The sequence below is a fragment of the Carassius carassius genome, chromosome 7 (genome assembly GCF_963082965.1).
Source record: "Carassius carassius chromosome 7, fCarCar2.1, whole genome shotgun sequence".
Taxonomy (NCBI): Eukaryota; Metazoa; Chordata; class Actinopteri; order Cypriniformes; family Cyprinidae; genus Carassius; species Carassius carassius.
Window position 1 is genome coordinate 6,905,451 of NC_081761.1, and position 16,407 is coordinate 6,921,857.

The 16,407-nt window shown below is 35.1% G+C and overlaps 2 protein-coding genes across 2 annotated transcripts; one reads left to right on the forward strand and one right to left on the reverse strand.

The window, feature by feature from the left end:
* Window positions 1-1,629: 1,629 nt before the first annotated feature.
* rnf175 (ring finger protein 175) lies at window positions 1,630-7,655 on the reverse strand. The gene is made up of 9 exons (XM_059553651.1): window positions 7,458-7,655; window positions 5,464-5,501; window positions 4,933-5,074; window positions 4,684-4,838; window positions 3,744-3,851; window positions 3,292-3,412; window positions 2,789-2,922; window positions 2,512-2,613; window positions 1,630-1,857 (listed from the first exon to the last, which is right to left on the reverse strand). The coding sequence occupies exons 1-9, from the start codon at window positions 7,476-7,478 to the stop codon at window positions 1,737-1,739; spliced, it is 942 nt and encodes a 313-aa protein (XP_059409634.1). The 5' UTR covers window positions 7,479-7,655; the 3' UTR covers window positions 1,630-1,736.
* Window positions 7,656-11,772: 4,117 nt separating this feature from the next.
* On the forward strand, window positions 11,773-15,683 carry fgb (fibrinogen beta chain). The gene is made up of 7 exons (XM_059553392.1): window positions 11,773-11,924; window positions 12,137-12,340; window positions 12,663-12,846; window positions 13,054-13,395; window positions 14,058-14,180; window positions 14,586-14,871; window positions 15,016-15,683. Exons 1-7 carry the CDS (start codon window positions 11,823-11,825, stop codon window positions 15,242-15,244), a joined length of 1,470 nt encoding a protein of 489 aa, XP_059409375.1. The 5' UTR covers window positions 11,773-11,822; the 3' UTR covers window positions 15,245-15,683.
* Window positions 15,684-16,407: the final 724 nt, after the last annotated feature.

The window sequence follows — 16,407 nt, forward strand, 5'->3', positions numbered from 1 at the left end:
ACTAAAGCTCTATCATGCAAAAAGGAAGCCATATGTGAACATGGTCCAGAAGCGCCGTCGTGTCCTGTGGGCCAAGGCTCATTTAAAATGGACTATTTCAAAGTGGAATAGTGTTTTATGGTCAGACGAGTCCAAATTTGACATTCTTGTTGGAAATTACGGACGCCGTGTCCTCCGGGCTAAAGAGGAGGGAGACCTTCCAGCATGTTATCAGCGTTCAGTTCAAAAGCCAGCATCTCTGATAGTATGGGGGTGCATAAGTGCATACGGTATGGGCAGCTTGCATGTTTTGGAAGGCTCTGTGAATGCTGAAAGGTATATAAAGGTTTTAGAGCAACATATGCTTCCCTCCAAACAACGTCTATTTCAGGGAAGGCCTTGTTTATTTCAGCAGGACAATGCAAAACCACATACTGCAGCTATAACAACAGCATGGCTTCGTCGTAGAAGAGTCCGGGTGCTAACCTGGCCTGCCTGCAGTCCAGATCTTTCACCTATAGAGAACATTTGGCGCATCATTAAACGAAAAATACGTCAAAGACGACCACGAACTCTTCAGCAGCTGGAAATCTATATGAGGCAAGAATGGGACCAAATTCCAACAGCAAAACTCCAGCAACTCATAGCCTCAATGCCCAGACGTCTTCAAACTGTTTTGAAAAGAAAAGGAGATGCTACACCATGGTAAACATGCCCCGTCCCAACTATTTTGAGACCTGTAGCAGAAATCAAAATTGAAATGAGCTCATTTTGTGCACAAAATTGTAAACTTTCTCAGTTTAAACATTTGCTACGTTATCTATGTTCTATTGTGAATAAAATATTGGCTCATGTGATTTGAAAGTCTTTTAGTTTTCATTTTATTAAAATTTAAAAAACGTCCCAACTTTTCCGGAATTCGGGTTGTAAAAATGTAAATGCATTTTTTTTATTTGCAACAATTTTATATCATAACTTTAAAACATCAATCAGTATTTAAATGAAAATATATTTAAAATGTAATTAATTCCTGTGATGCAAAGCTGAATTTTCAGCATCATTTCTCCAGTCTTCAGTGTCACATGATCCTTCAGAAATTAATATAATATGCTGACCTGCTGCTGTGGAAACATTTCTTTTTATCATCATTGTAGAAAACAGGAAGACATTTCAGTTTGCTATTAAGTCAAATCTAATTTCAGCCAAAATTTTGAGAATAAACTAACAACAACCACCCAAAGATCCTATTTTTTCCAATTCGTTAGGCTACCTCTTCTAGACTCCAGTCACATCAATAGCCACATAAAAATGGTTTTATTTTCCACAGAGTGGGTCACTTCCCAGGTTTTGACAATTTGGCCAGCTCAACATGAAACAAAACAAAAAAAAACTCTGATTTGGCAAAAACTCCTCATCATTTTACCCTGACGAAAACATTACCACTCAATATCAACAACACTTACATAAAATACACCACAACAATGCTAAACTATTAAACAAAACGAGGCACAGTGTTGAGTAGGTTTGATAGACAGCAGCTTTAGACGGGCTTCTGTATGTCTTTGATGTTTCAGCATAGGTCACTTCTGAAAGACTCGTGTGTCTGAATGAGTCTGTTTCTAAGTGTCTAATAAATAAAAACACAAAAGCGGCTGTTTGGTTTATATTATAAAGTGTACAATTTGTCAAACGTACAAATAAATATTCAAAAGGTCAACACATGCACAGTTTTAAACGGAGTCAAATACTGTAGGTGTTTATTCAAGTCCAAGTGAAAAATTGATTCCGTGCACGACTCCAATTATGATGGGTTGCCATGCGACCAGGTACCTCAACCAATCCAGAAGTTGTCCATATAAAACATGTGTTCTCTCCCAGCTGATGTTCAGATTCAAGGCGTAAATATTACAAATGGCAATCTGAAAACATGATAACATTTCAAAAACAGTATGTATCTATATGTGTGTGTGTGTGTGTGTGTATATAAAAATGTATATATATATATATATATATATATATATATATATATATATATATATATATATATATATATATATATATATATTTAGTTTAGAAACCGGGTAACTTGCAAAAGATCATCTTATTATGGGGTCCTTCACATTAAAATGTTTAAAACCTATAATATACATATATCATTCATAAGTAATTAATGATTTCAAGAAATTATTTTATTCAGCAAGGATGCTTTTAATTGATCCAATTGAAAACATGTATCACACTTTCCACAAAACAGAACAAGAAGCAGAACAAGTGTTTTCAACATTAGTGTAATAAATTAGATATTAATTTATCTTAAATTTTTATAATTTTTCATAATATTACTGTTTTTAATATATTCTTGATCTGATCAAATAAATGCAGCCTTGGTGAGCAGAAAAAAAAAACATTTCCAAAAAATCTTACCGACCCCAAACGTTTGGATGGCAGTGTAGGTGTTCTGGAAACCCAGTAATCAAATCACTGAATGTCTTGCATGTAAATTATGACCAATTTAACTTAATTCAAGGATACGGGTTATTCATCATCCTTTTGAGGTCCACCTTCTCATTGCAGTATGGACACGTCTGCTTTTTTCCCACGATGCACCAGCCACGAATACAGAATTCATGAAATCTGTTGATCATTGGTAGTTAAGGATAAACAGAATCATTTTTCAAACTAACAACTGCTTACAGGAATTCATGTCAATTTAATTAGCTAAGCATTTAAGCATATACTTTTCTTTTTAAATATAACAATAAACCGTGTTAAACGATAACGGATGAGGTTTAGGGGAAATGAAGGATACATGTGGTTACAGGAGAGCTGGTAGGTGTCCTCAATGATGCCTTCTTCATCTACATCCACAAAAATCTTCTGACCACACACAGCACACACATCATTACTGAGGTTTCTGGACGGCATACCACCCATGTTATAATACTGAAAGAGGCAGACAGAAAAGACACAAAGAATGACCCAAACATTCATTTTGGGGAAACTGAAACATTCTTAAAGGAGTAGTTCATCCAAAAAGAAGAATGATGTAGAATGTTTTTGTACATCAGAACAGATTTGGTGATATTTAGCATTACATCACTTGAATGAGAATTCAAAGGAAGCTGAATTTCTCCAAATTTGCTCCCATGAACATACAAACTGGTCTACATATTGGAGTACATTTTCAAGAAATTTTCATTTTTGGGTGAACTGATCCTTTAAATATTGGAGAATAAACTTATTTAAGGCTTAAGAATTACATTCATATGAGAATGTTTGGATGTTGTCATATAAAGTGATGCATATATTTACCCCTATTGTGGATGCCATGTAATCCGAGCAGATTTCAGCAAAGTCACGTCCCATGACCCCATAGTACAGACCATAGAAAAGCATAATCACACCCACATCCATTGAATCCTCAGCTTTAATCCTGAAAAAAAAAAGATATACAATAAAATAATAACATTGTAGCTAAACTTTGCAGGACAGTGAGTCACCAGGAACAGGGCTGAAGACCTGGGGTCTGTAGAGTTGTTCTCGGAATGCCAATTAGACAATCAATCACTTACAACATCACCAAGGGAGTAATTCCCTCCAATCATCATGCCATTGTGGCAGCATTACCAATGGAAACTAGTGTCTCACTAACTCAGACACAGTCAAATTCTGTTTAGGATTTTAGAATCAGAATAAAGGCACATTTTCACATCCAAGCAAATATGTCAAACAGCATGTTTCTGATGTCAATCAAGTTCACACACCTGAAAAACATGTTGAATCCAAACATGGTAAACATGATGGCGAGATATCCAATCACACCCACAGCGTAGCTCAGCTTGTAAATGAGGAGGAACCACTTATACACCATCCTGCAGAAGTCAAATGTGCATTCTATAAAACACTGCTAAAGCAACACATTCAGCAACCCAACTATAATGCAGTCATAAAACTACCTTTCAAAGGTCCTGTTAGTAATATTTAAAACTTCTGGACACATTATAGTATTTACAGTAAAGCCTACACACCTGTAAAAGCCTATAAAAGATAGTTTTGGTATTTCTGCTAATAATTACAAAGCTGTTTGTTTTCAAACTTCTAGTTTATATATTTAATAAAAAATAATAATTCTGGAACTGCATTTTCTTCCATAAAAAAAAAGCTGCTTTGATTTTTGGTTTCAGATTTTCATTTATGTATTTGGTTTAGATCAGAGTTAGATTATTTTAATGTATTCAAATAATCTATTAATTTAAATAAAGCAAAGTTATTTATTCATTTATATATTTAATTTATTATACAAGTCATCCATTGGCCCCTTGAAAGTTTTGAAGAGGCCTCCTGCTTTAAAAAAAAAAAAGATCATCCAAAAATGAAAATTCAATAATGGAAAAGTCATTAAGTTTGGTAATTTTGGTCAAAATCAAAACTTTTTTTTTATGCTGTGAAACACAAAAGACGACATTTCTAGGAATGTAAAAGTGAACCAAAGATGCCTTTAATGGTGGACATTTGCCCTTTTTAGCTTGTTTACATTTGATTACATATACTTTCATTGTATAGTGTAACTGTTCCTCAAAATGTCTCTCTTTGTGTCCAACAGAAGATAAAAAGCTATGGGAAGTTTTAGAACAACATATAAATGAGTAAATGCTGACATAATTGCAATTTTCTCTCAAAAAACAAAGCATTTCCGTGCATTACCGAGGAGTTCTGCAGGAGAGAGGCTTGCGTGTGGCTCTGAATATGACATAGCTGGTGATGACGGAGAACATGCCCCATGTGGACAGAAAACGCCACCAGTAAAGCTTAATGGTAAAGTAAAGAGGAACCACCCACATCTGCAAGAGTGTGACCCTCTACAAGAGAAACAACATTAACAATATTCATTAACTTCTTTATATTAAAACATAGTGATGTTAAGAGTCCTACCATGTATAATATGGCACTCACATTGTAGGATCTGCAATGTCTTTGTTTCCACTGAACCAGGATGATCTGAGCGACCACCAGCGTGGCAATGAGAATCAGAACCATCTCAGCATGCATGGCCTCATGACCTCTGTGCTTCACGTGCAACCTCTCATGCTGCATCCTGGAGTTACACACACGCAAGTGTACAGAAAAGTCCGAAACAGTCAGAAAATGTTTATGGCAAGAAATCAAAGCTAAAACAGAGATCTACAATCCCAAATGCACAAAACGAGAAGCTAATGATACAGAAGAATAGGCCAGGAGTTTGTGGAAAAGCTGTTCATTTTGCAGGATCATACACGAGGCCAGACCTACTAAGGCCACCTGCACCTGTGAAACGACACTGAAGGTGTTCATTTATAATAATGACACACATATGCTCTAGCAACTATTTTTATACAGAAGGTGACAATCATAAGGTACTAAAAAGACAGGTTGTAGCGGTTTGGAAAAAAAAACAATTATTCTATGTAACAATCACATAAATTGTTTGATCATGAAAATACTTACTTCCAAGTTTCTCCGTGGGACATTTTTAAAGGATCGTCCTGTGAAGTAAGAAAGAAAATTAACAATCCACATGCAATATTTAATCTTTATATTTGCAGGACTATCTGCATGTTTAATTATTTTACAATTTTTATGCCTGTAGTTTGTATGACCATATGTGACCATGGACCAAAAAAAAAAAAAAAAAAAAAAAAAAAAAACAGTCATAAGTGTATTTATTATTTTCTTTTTTAAACTGAGATTAAATAATTTTCCAATGATGATGGTTTGTTAGGATCGGACAATATTTGGCCGAAATACAACTATTGAAAATCTGGAATCTGAGGGTGCAAAAAAATCTAAATATTGAGGAAATCGCCTTTAAAGTTGTCCAAATGAAGTTCTTAGCAATGCATTTTACCAATCAAAAAATATGTTTTGATATATTTACAGTAGAATATTTACAGAATATCTTTGTGGAACATGATCTTTACCATACTTAATATCCTAATGATTTTTGGCATAAAAGGAAAAGTTATCATTTTGACCCATACAATATATAGCTGGCTATTGCTACAAATATACTCATGCTACTTATGACTGGTTTTGCTGTCCAGGCAGGGTCACATATAAGGGATTAGCCTTCAGGTTTTTACCAGACTTCTGATCTGGATTTATTTTGCCATCCCAACACATATTGATTTTTCATGGACAATGATCATTATAGACCACTACTGACCAGTCAGAATACAGTTTTCCAGTGAGTCGCATAACTGAGTGCAGCTGGGTCCCAAAAGTAAAAATTCTATTCATTTTCTCCATTGAAGAACATATTTTAATAATAACTCATAAAACATTAAAAGCAGACCTACTTTGAGCTACAAGGTTGTTTATGCTGTAGAACACAAAATACATTCTTTACATAATATTGTTGTAATGCCATTAACACATTTATATCTTTAAATCAAAAATGTTATATTACACTTAGTTATTTAGCAGATGCTTTTATACAAAGTAACTTACAAATGAGGACAATGGAAGCAATGAAAATCAACAAAAGAGTGCAAGTGCTATGACAAGTTTTTTTAAATTAATAAATAGAAAGAAAAAAGACAGAACAGAAAAACAATAGAGCAAGCTAGTGTTAGAGAAGCTTTTTTATATTTATCCATATTTTTAATTATGCCATTTGAAAAAATGTATGGCCCTTGTACATTTCCGCTTTTTTTCTTGATTTTCAAATGTTTTTACATAAAATCTATTTTTGTTATGATGTGATTTACCTTGCAGCTGGTTGGTTTGGTTCACAGCCTATAGCCTAACTCCTAAAATAATGCCTTATGTAAAATTCTTATGGGATACTATTTACAATTTCAATGAACTACCAAAAGAAAGAGGGGGAAATCCCTTATACATGTATGCACAGTTGAACCTATAACCCATCTAGAGCTCATACGCTGGCATCTTCTTCCATATGTCACATCTCTATGAAGCTTCAGCTGACTAAAGGAGAGCTTTTGTGGTTTTAACAGTCAGCTGGGGCTTTATACATAGTATCTAGTCTTCATAACACATTATGAATTAAAAAGGTCAACAGACATGCATTTATATACAAATAAATATTCACATACACTTGCAGTTCGTGATTGTATCACCCAGATAACCCCATAGTAATCTACAAACACACGTATTGACAATCAGATGTTCCTGCCACGTAAAAAGGCGTTTTACTTGTAGCCAGTTTTCACAACAAACAACCGACCGACAAACTAAACAAAACTTAACAAACCGTTCCCCCTTTAATCAACGGATGTAATCAACAGCGCACGCGAGTGTGTCGATTCAAGAGCTGTGTAAACAGACTAACGTTAGTTCATTATAAAGGCTTCGTATTAGCTAATGTTAGCTGTGTAGTGTAGAACGACAGCTATTACACAGAGCACACAATTAGGGCCAAACACCAAATGTTTTAATTGTCTTGGGACTGTCTATCGATACAAGTCTGAATCGAGTACCTGGTGTTGCAAGCCAGCCATTATTAATATCGGTCTAGAATCTAGATTCCAGTCATCTATTAATGCCTCTGTTTCTACCGGAAGACATCCTGGTCGTGTTCAATCGTTATCTGATTCATGAACGAATCATTCTTGTGAGTGAAATCTTTTAAATGAATCTTTAAAAACTGTCCATAAATGGGATTCAGACATGTTCGACTCTTAACGAGCCGAGAACCAATGGGTCACATCATGAAGTGAAAGAATCACTGAATCGTCTTTACTCGGATCTTTGAAGTGAACAGTTCAAAAGAACCGACGGATTTCCTGTAATGTGTTCATGACCATAGACATATAAATAACTAGACGCCTCATTGGCCGCTCTGAGCCGTTGCCGCGATATGTCAACGCGTCCGCCATGTTAGTGAGGGCAAGACTGCCTTAAAAATACATGGAAGTACACGGGGAGCTGCGGTTTTTTTCTGAATAAAAACACGATAACGTTCACATTTATCAACCGATTTCAGGTTTGTGATCTACGTGCAGTTAAAAAAAACTTTGCCTTCAGTTATTTAGTTAGGTTTGGAAAATTATTAATTTTCGTAAGGAATTGTGAAAGCTCACATTTGTCTCACTTGTTGATTTCGTTGATTATTTTCGGTTTACAATTCTAATGTTCATTTAGTATAACTGTGACATATGCATGTAATGTAATTTGAATGTACATTCAATTAAATGTAGTTGTTTTATTGCTTTCTCTGTGTTCAATCCCAACATTTTTCTTTCTTTCTTGTGTCTCAGGTCAAAACACAGCTCATTCCCTTTGAAATACTGGGAAAAAATCGAAATAATACATCTTTAAACACGAATAATTTGCTATTACTGAGAAAATTGAATAAAACATGTACATACAAATCAAAAAGTGTCATACTTGTAGTCTGCTTTTCATTTGATAGCACTCTGTAGTCTACAGATAAACTCCACAACAAATAATAACACATGTAACTGATGAGCCGTCATGGATCAAGTGAAAATTAAAATATTATGCACTGATACAGTGCACAGTAAAATATAGTAAAAGTGATATGTTATATTAAAAAGTATATGTAGTACAACTTGAAGTAAAGTGAATAATATGAAAAGCGAGTACAATAACATACGTGGTATAATAGATTTATAATAGCACAAATTATATGTATAATATGAGTAATACCTTAATAAATAACAGAACAACAATAGATTAATAATAGCAAGAAGAATATGTAATATCAAGGGTGGAATAATACAGAAAAGACAAAATGAAGAATAAATTAATAGTTAATTGTAGAGTAAAATAAATAATCGTGAAATGTAATTTTAAAATACTATTTTATTTAATTTTATAGAATTTTTTACTGTGTAATAATTATTAAACAAATTAAGACACAACTAATGACAGAACACAAAAAATTGTGGACATGAGTTCCAAATTGTGTTTAATTAATGAGCTCCTTAAGTATAATATACACATGTACACACACACACACATATATATATATATATATATATATATATATATATATATATATATATATATATATATAATAAAAAATCCTCTGAGAAATCCTCAAGAAACACATTTTATTTCAGTTTTCAGTTCTGTCTTTCTCTGTGAATAGAGTGGTGTAGTTGTGAAGACAAAACCTGACAAATAAAGATTAATTCTTCACCGCTTCCCTCAAGATTTTCTATTTTATTCAATTAATGAGTCAAATAATGTAAAAGACTTGACGATGCTTGACATTTTGTTCTATAATGCACATTACACACACTCATGCAGAAAACACACACGTTTTGAAACAGTATTTTTCCATGTATGTTAACACATATGAATGTTTGGGTGTGTGTGTGAGGTTTACCTTGTACAACAAAATCTCAAAGTATAGTTATGTTTATCACAGACCAGAATATGAGATGCTCCCCTCAAAAAACTTTATATTAATCAAAATTAATAATCATTATAAAAACATCACAATGATTTCATTAATGATTTTGCAGCTGGACTCCCTATGAGTTCCTGTGTTTTTCATTTCTAGGCTATTTACATCATGTAGTTTTTGTGTAAAGACACACGCAGTACATGATCAGCATTAAACAGCCTGTGCAAAGCTTTTTAAATGCAGTCTATAGTATTGTGATCGACTGAGGAAACTGGTTATATTTAATTATTAATAACTAATAATTCCTTACATTTATATAGAGCTTTTCTGGGCACTCAAAGCACTTTACATAGAAGGATGAATCTCCTCAAACACCACCAGTGTGCACATCCACCTCCAAATATTTGACAAAAACTACATAAACATTTAATAAGGTAATTATATTATTTATATTAAATTATATTGTTGTAATAATTATCTTTACAGAGAGAAACAGAGAGTGGGGGGTGGTTGGAATATGAGCAGGAATTCATTCAGGGCTGCTCTGGGTTTAGTACAAACACAACATTAGTCTGTGGAGGTATAGTTTTGTCTCTTGGAAATGCAGAGAACAGCTTTCTCTAACTAATTATTAACTAACATTAACAAAGATGAATAAATACAGTAATAAATGTACTGTTCATTGTTTGTTCATGTTAATTAATAGATTAACTAACATTAATGGACCATGATTCTAAAGTGTTACCACTTAATCTTTGTAAATAAGTAACGTTAACGGTAGTGATGCTTTAGCTCCATCACTAATCTAGACAAATTGCTCACTGTACATATTGTGCTCATAAAACCATTTAGTTTATGATATAAACGTAAATAAGAATTCATTTAAACTTTGAATTTTTATAAAGTCTCAGCTTTTACTGCTAACTAAGTTAGCGATATCGCTATTAATAGTCTGACACTAGTGGTTCATTAAGCTGTCAACATAATGTTAAAAATGACCAAAAAACATCGAGAAATAACGGTTGAGTCTTACCTATGAAAGATAACCCCCCGAGATCTGTTTTTATTATCGTGTGACGGTTTGTAGATGCCCAAGCTGCAGGTGAGTCAGGTATGTTTTCTTCTGTCCTGATGTGAGAGTTATGAGAGGTGCCCGCTCCAATATGGCGGCGACGTTAACGTGCGGTCGAGCGGCCAATGAGGCGTCTAGGTATTTATATGTCTATGTTCATGACAGTCTGTTGGCACGCATCTGCGCATAAGCAACACTCACTCACACGTCTACACAGGGCTACACTGTAACTGATAAAATGTCAGTAGATTTATATTTCCATTTGCCACTGTATTAAATAGCTGCTGACATACATTCAATTAATTAATAAAAAATCAATTAATTAATAAAAAAAAAAATTAATCCAACACAAATCAAAAGTTAATTTAATTCGCAGTCTCACTTAACTGGTTAATCCGGTAAGCTTGGCATAAATAATACTGTTTGGAATTTTTTTTTTACCTTATTACACAATATAATAAACAAATTATTTGATAAAAAAAAGTTTGAATAACTTAGTCTTTAGAATTTTACATATTAAATATGATACTGTAGGTTTTACAGGTTAAATACAAAGCTATAATTGTACAGTGATAGGTGAGAGTGATCGAATGCATTGGTGTTTTTAATATAAATATTTCAATACACATTGAGTACAAAGTCTCTGTTTGTCATAGTCATGTCTGTTACCTCTGAGTCAAAGTCAGAGATGTGGGTGGTTGAAGATATGGCACAATAGATCACACTGGCCAAACAAACAGCAATAGTTTACTTGCTGAGTAATGCAAATTTAACAGAACGCACATCGACATACTGTGTTTCTCAATTGAACATCCCTTTGTGCTAAATGTTAATCTCAACATCAAAACCTTGACTGTGTTTTCATAGAACTGGCTATTAATCATTGTACTAAAAATGCTTTAAAAAGGCACTGTTTGCACCAGAACACTGTAATTATTTTCTTACATTTATTTATTCTTCTGTTAGGAGCACCGGTGGCAATTTAAATCAAATGCTGACAGCAGTCAGAATCTCTATTCCAAAATCTGCCATTGTAAACATTTTTTTTTTACATTTAGTATTAACAGCAGTATAAAATATACAGACAGTTTATTGCTGTACATGTTTTTGTTATATTAAAATATGATTGCTTCATCATTATTTATCATTGCTTTGCTCATGTCATTTCTTCATTTCCCAAAAATGATCCTGTCCATGTACTGATTATCAAAAGCGACAATTCAAAAATTAAAGATTAACCAGCACTGCAATCCCTCCTGTTCCAGTGCGGGGGGGTGGGTGGGGGGGGGGGGGGAGGGTTGGTCATCTGGTATAAATTCTGGGAGAGCAGCGCTGAATTATCTACAGCTGAAAACATCACACTTTCATTGTAACTGAAGTGTGAGCTCCACAAAAATGAAGCTTTGCTTTTTACTTTGTCTGTTTATTGTAGGAGCTCTTGCAGTAGGCGACTATGATGAAGATGATGGAGTGGTAAATATAATTTATTCTAATATTGCCTAGAGTTATACTGTTACCTTTGATTATTATATTTATTATTGTTTGCTTTCTATCCCACTTCTGTACTTTAGGAAGTCACAAAAGAAGTAAGTCTTTATATATATAGGCCTTTATACGTATGGCCTAAAATCATATGAAAATTTGCAAACAATTACATTTTTAAAATGCAGTAACGTAATATTTTAAATTGGATTTTGTTTTGATTTTAGCCTAAAGTAATTGTAGATGCCAGGGGTCATCGTCCCGTCAATAAAGGTCGTGAGACGTACTCCGCTGGCCCGGCTGCCCCACCTCCCATCAGCGGGGGAGTCCGTTACCGGGGAAGACCAACTCCGGCACCGGTGGGAAAACTTGTGCAGGCGAAGGAAGATATACCAGATTCTGGTGGATGTACCCACATGTCTGAGAAAATGGTCAGTGTGCCAAAGTGTTTTGATTCTATTTGTGCAATATGTGTTTAGATGGGCAACATAACATTTCTAATATTTTTGAATAAGATGACAAGTATTGTAGGAGATCTTAATAACAAAATAGAAATCAATGACATAACTAAATGTTCAATATTGGTGAGACCAAATGTACAGCATTTATTATCTCACACTGAAAACCCATTTTGTCAACCATTAATCTGAACATTGGTGTTTATGGTGGTCATGAGCCTAATTCAAGTTAATATCGCACAAACAAAGCACAGTTCAAATTTTGTGCTTTTTTTCTCTGTCTCTCTCTATTCAGGGTGTGCTGTGTCCCACAGGTTGCGAACTAAAGAAAACCCTCCAGAAGCAAGAACGTAATGTGAGGCCAACTGTAGATCAGCTCAAAAGATCTGTGGAAGAGCTGACCCAGTCCACCAACTCTGTCTATGGCTACATCTTGGATATGACTACAGAAGTAGCACAGAGACAAAAAGTCAGCGAGGGTAACTAAGAGAGCATATAAACTTTTTTAGATCTGCAGGTAATAGTCTTTTGTGATCAGACAAGAATAATTATTGATTAGTGTTCCTGTGTCTCAACTGATAATGCTGAGGACGTGGGTTTGATTCCCAGAAACTACATAATCTAATAAATTCTGCCAAATGAACTGGCAGAACACTGTTTGTTAAACTTTTTGTGTTTGTTCATAGGCAATGGTTTGGTGGTTGGTCAGTACACAGACAGCCTAGAGACCCAGCATGCTTTTATTAAGGATGCTGTGGACATCACCTTCCCCCAGAACATCAAAATCCTACAGGGTGTGCTTGAAAAGGTCCGTGAGAAGATTCAGCGTTTGGAGAAAGCCATCACTGCTCAGAGGGCCAAGTGCCAAGCGCCTTGTAAAGTCAGCTGCCCCATTCCTGTGGTTTCCGGCAAGGAGTGCGAAGAAATCATTCGCAAAGGAGGAGAGGAATCTCAGATGTACCTCATACGGCCTGATCCACTCAGCCTGCCGTACAAGGTCTTCTGCGATCAGACAAGTAAAAAAGGAGGTATGTCCACTTTCATCTCTTAAACAAACCCAAAACTCTAATATAACTCAGGATCTCAAAATAATGTGGCAAGTAATGAGAAACTTCCAGTTTAGGCTTTTCTGCAAAGTGTTATTACGTTTTGTAATACTGTAATGTCCAGTGAGTGGCACTGGAAGTGCATTCAGTTTTATCTGAAACAGATGAATGTGAATCTGGCAGCATTTTATGTCATTGGTTGTTGTGTGAAATGTGGCAGTTCACACATGAAATGTCCAGTCAAAAAAACAGAGCAGAGTGCTCAACATCCACAAGTGCTGTACCGGGTGAGCTGCTAAGCAAGTTTACTGATGTAAACAGCAAGTTTTCTTGTCTGAACTACACACTTCAAACTAATTAACAAATCATTAATCATGCTTTGAGGATAAGTGTTTTGAGGTAACATAACATAGCATTATGAGAGGAACCTTGTGAAAATAGCTCCCTGTTAACCGATAATCTGCCCTGTGATCATAATTTGTGTGACAAGCAATAGAAGTTACTGGTGTTTTACTGGCAATAGTGTTTATTTCAGTCAGAAACTGCAGTCAATATTTTTTAGACTTTTAGAGTAAAAATGTGTTTTAGAAGCATATTTTACCAATGACGCAACCATCATTATAAACTTCTCTACTATCCCAAAGGTTGGGTGCTCATCCAGAGCCGTATGGATGGCAGTGTTGATTTTGGCAGGCGTTGGGATGACTACCGAAGAGGCTTTGGAAACATCGCATTTGATGTGGGCAAAGGCCACTGCCAGACTCCTGGTGAGCTACGACTAACAATGATGTGTGGTGATTCTGCATGTGGGAGTTTTACTGGTGTACCTTAATATCTAGCCAAGAACTTCAAATGTAGCCTAGCACTGCTAATGATGTAGTTAAACCCCGCAGAAAAGAAAAATATATGTTGTGTTTCGGATGCTGGTGTCCTGATTTCCTCAACCAGTCTTCATAACAAGCTAAACCAGCAAGCTTCCATGGTCAACCGAGTATTACAAAAAAAACTGGTGAACAGCATATATATATAAGCCCATTAGAACCAAACCAGCTTAATCCAGTCCAGACCAGCATAGAAGCTGGTCTTTTCAGCAGGGTTTTCTAAATCACATTTACTGACTGTTCATATAATTTCATTTAATTCTCTAATGTACTTGTTGTGGACTGTTTTAGGCGAGTACTGGTTGGGTAACGACCGTATTAGTCAGCTGACAAAGATGGGTCCCACTGAGCTTCTGGTTGAAATGGAAGACTGGTCCGGTTCAAAGGTCTACGCTCAATATGAGCAGTTCACTGTACAGGGCGAAGCAACAAACTACATTCTAGCAGCTGGTCGTTACTCAGGAACAGCTGGAAACACATTCTTGGATGGTGCAACAGAACTGTTTGGAGAGAACCGTACCATGACCATTCATAACGGCATGATGTTCAGCACCTACGACAGAGATAACGACAAATGGTACGTATGGTCCTTAAAGTCTGTTCTAATGGTGGCCAAACTGAAAACTGCATGGATAAGTTCTTATGTATCTTACGTTTCTTATGTATTATGTTTCAGTATCTTATGTTTTTTTCTCTTTCAAATTGTTTGCATCTCAAACAGGATACCTGGAGATCCTTCTAAGCAGTGTTCAAGGGAAGATGGAGGAGGATGGTGGTACAACCGATGCCATTCTTGTAATCCTAATGGGCGATATTACTGGGGAGGATCTTATACAAAATATATGGCCAAGCATGGGACAGATGATGGCATCGTGTGGATGAACTGGAAGGGCTCATGGTATTCGCTCAAATCTATCAGCATGAAGATCAGACCTTTCTTCAAACAATAATAAAACTTGTAGTAAACTGAAATGAGATGCAGGAGATGTGTCCATTTTTGAGCACGTTCCAATTCAATAGCATTCATTTCATTTAGGCTTTTTTGAGAATAGGAGGATAATAAAACATGATCCTAAACATTTCAGGAGACACAGTTCATATATGCATAAAAATGAGTGAATTAACTTGAAAGTTTGAGGCTGTGTTATTGAAAATGTATTGAAAAAAACATAAGGATAAAATGTTAAACAAGATATAACACAAGGAGTGTAACAAGGACTGTAAGGAATGTAACACAGTCTGCCTAATTCTCATTAAAGCTGACCTATAAAAAATTATGTGTCTTTGTATTTATGTAATGTTTTCTTATTTTAGAGCATTTTGGCACTTTTGGGGACGTCATGATTGTGTTTGACTGTCAACTTCTAGTAAATAAACTTTCTTAAAACACTTTTCACATCTCTCACAAGTTTATATACATGCATCACAGAAGATTAGGTCTTCTTTCTCATGAACATTTTCACTACATTTCAAACTGTTTCCATCAAAATTATATTTGTAAAAATAAATAAATTCAATTAACTTATGTTGATAAGTCTTTTGTAGCTAGCATTTTATGTTTGTATGGTATTGTACGATATTTACCTTGACTTGTCTTGTTAAACAAGTACACTAACAAAAAAACAAAAACAAAAAAAAAGACTTTATTTATGGCAAAATAGTTTGTTGTGGTGGAAACAATGCAGTTTTAAAACATAAAAAGGTGGAATCGTTAAAATCATCCAATGACAGCAGTCAAAGATACACCTAAACATAAATAAAAATATTCATATTCATTCCAAAATTCTGATTTATATTTATTTGACACTCACTAAACAGTTTTATAAAAATATAAAAGCTTTCACAGTTTTGAGTTATTTTATTGAGGTATTTAATATTGTGTTTGACAGGCTGATGCTTGAGTGTGAAATGTCATTTTGTACAGTCTCTAATACACATTTGGAAGGAAAAGGAAAGGACGTGACGTGTGGCGTCCCATACTTGGAATTTGTGTTCTGCATTTAGCCCATCTAAATGCACACACACACAGCAGGTAGTAGTGAACAACACACACACACACCGTGATCACACACCTGGAGCAGTGGGCAGCCAATGCTGCAGCTCCCGATGGAGC

Excerpts from the sequence above, each read along its gene's own strand:
- rnf175 (XM_059553651.1), bottom strand. The coding sequence starts at position 7,478 with ATGGCTGGCTTGCAACACCAG. Across the intron at positions 5,502-7,457 it reads TGGCTGGCTTGCAACACCAG|GACGATCCTTTAAAAATGTC; the intron begins GTACTCGATTCA and ends CTTACTTCACAG. Across the intron at positions 1,858-2,511 it reads AAAAGGATGATGAATAACCC|CTGGGAGAGAACACATGTTT; the intron begins GTATCCTTGAAT and ends TCTGAACATCAG.
- fgb (XM_059553392.1), top strand. The coding sequence starts at position 11,823 with ATGAAGCTTTGCTTTTTACTTTGTCTGTTTATTGTAGGAGCTCTTGCA. Across the intron at positions 12,341-12,662 it reads CCCACATGTCTGAGAAAATG|GGTGTGCTGTGTCCCACAGG; the intron begins GTCAGTGTGCCA and ends CTCTCTATTCAG. Across the intron at positions 14,872-15,015 it reads GACAGAGATAACGACAAATG|GATACCTGGAGATCCTTCTA; the intron begins GTACGTATGGTC and ends CATCTCAAACAG.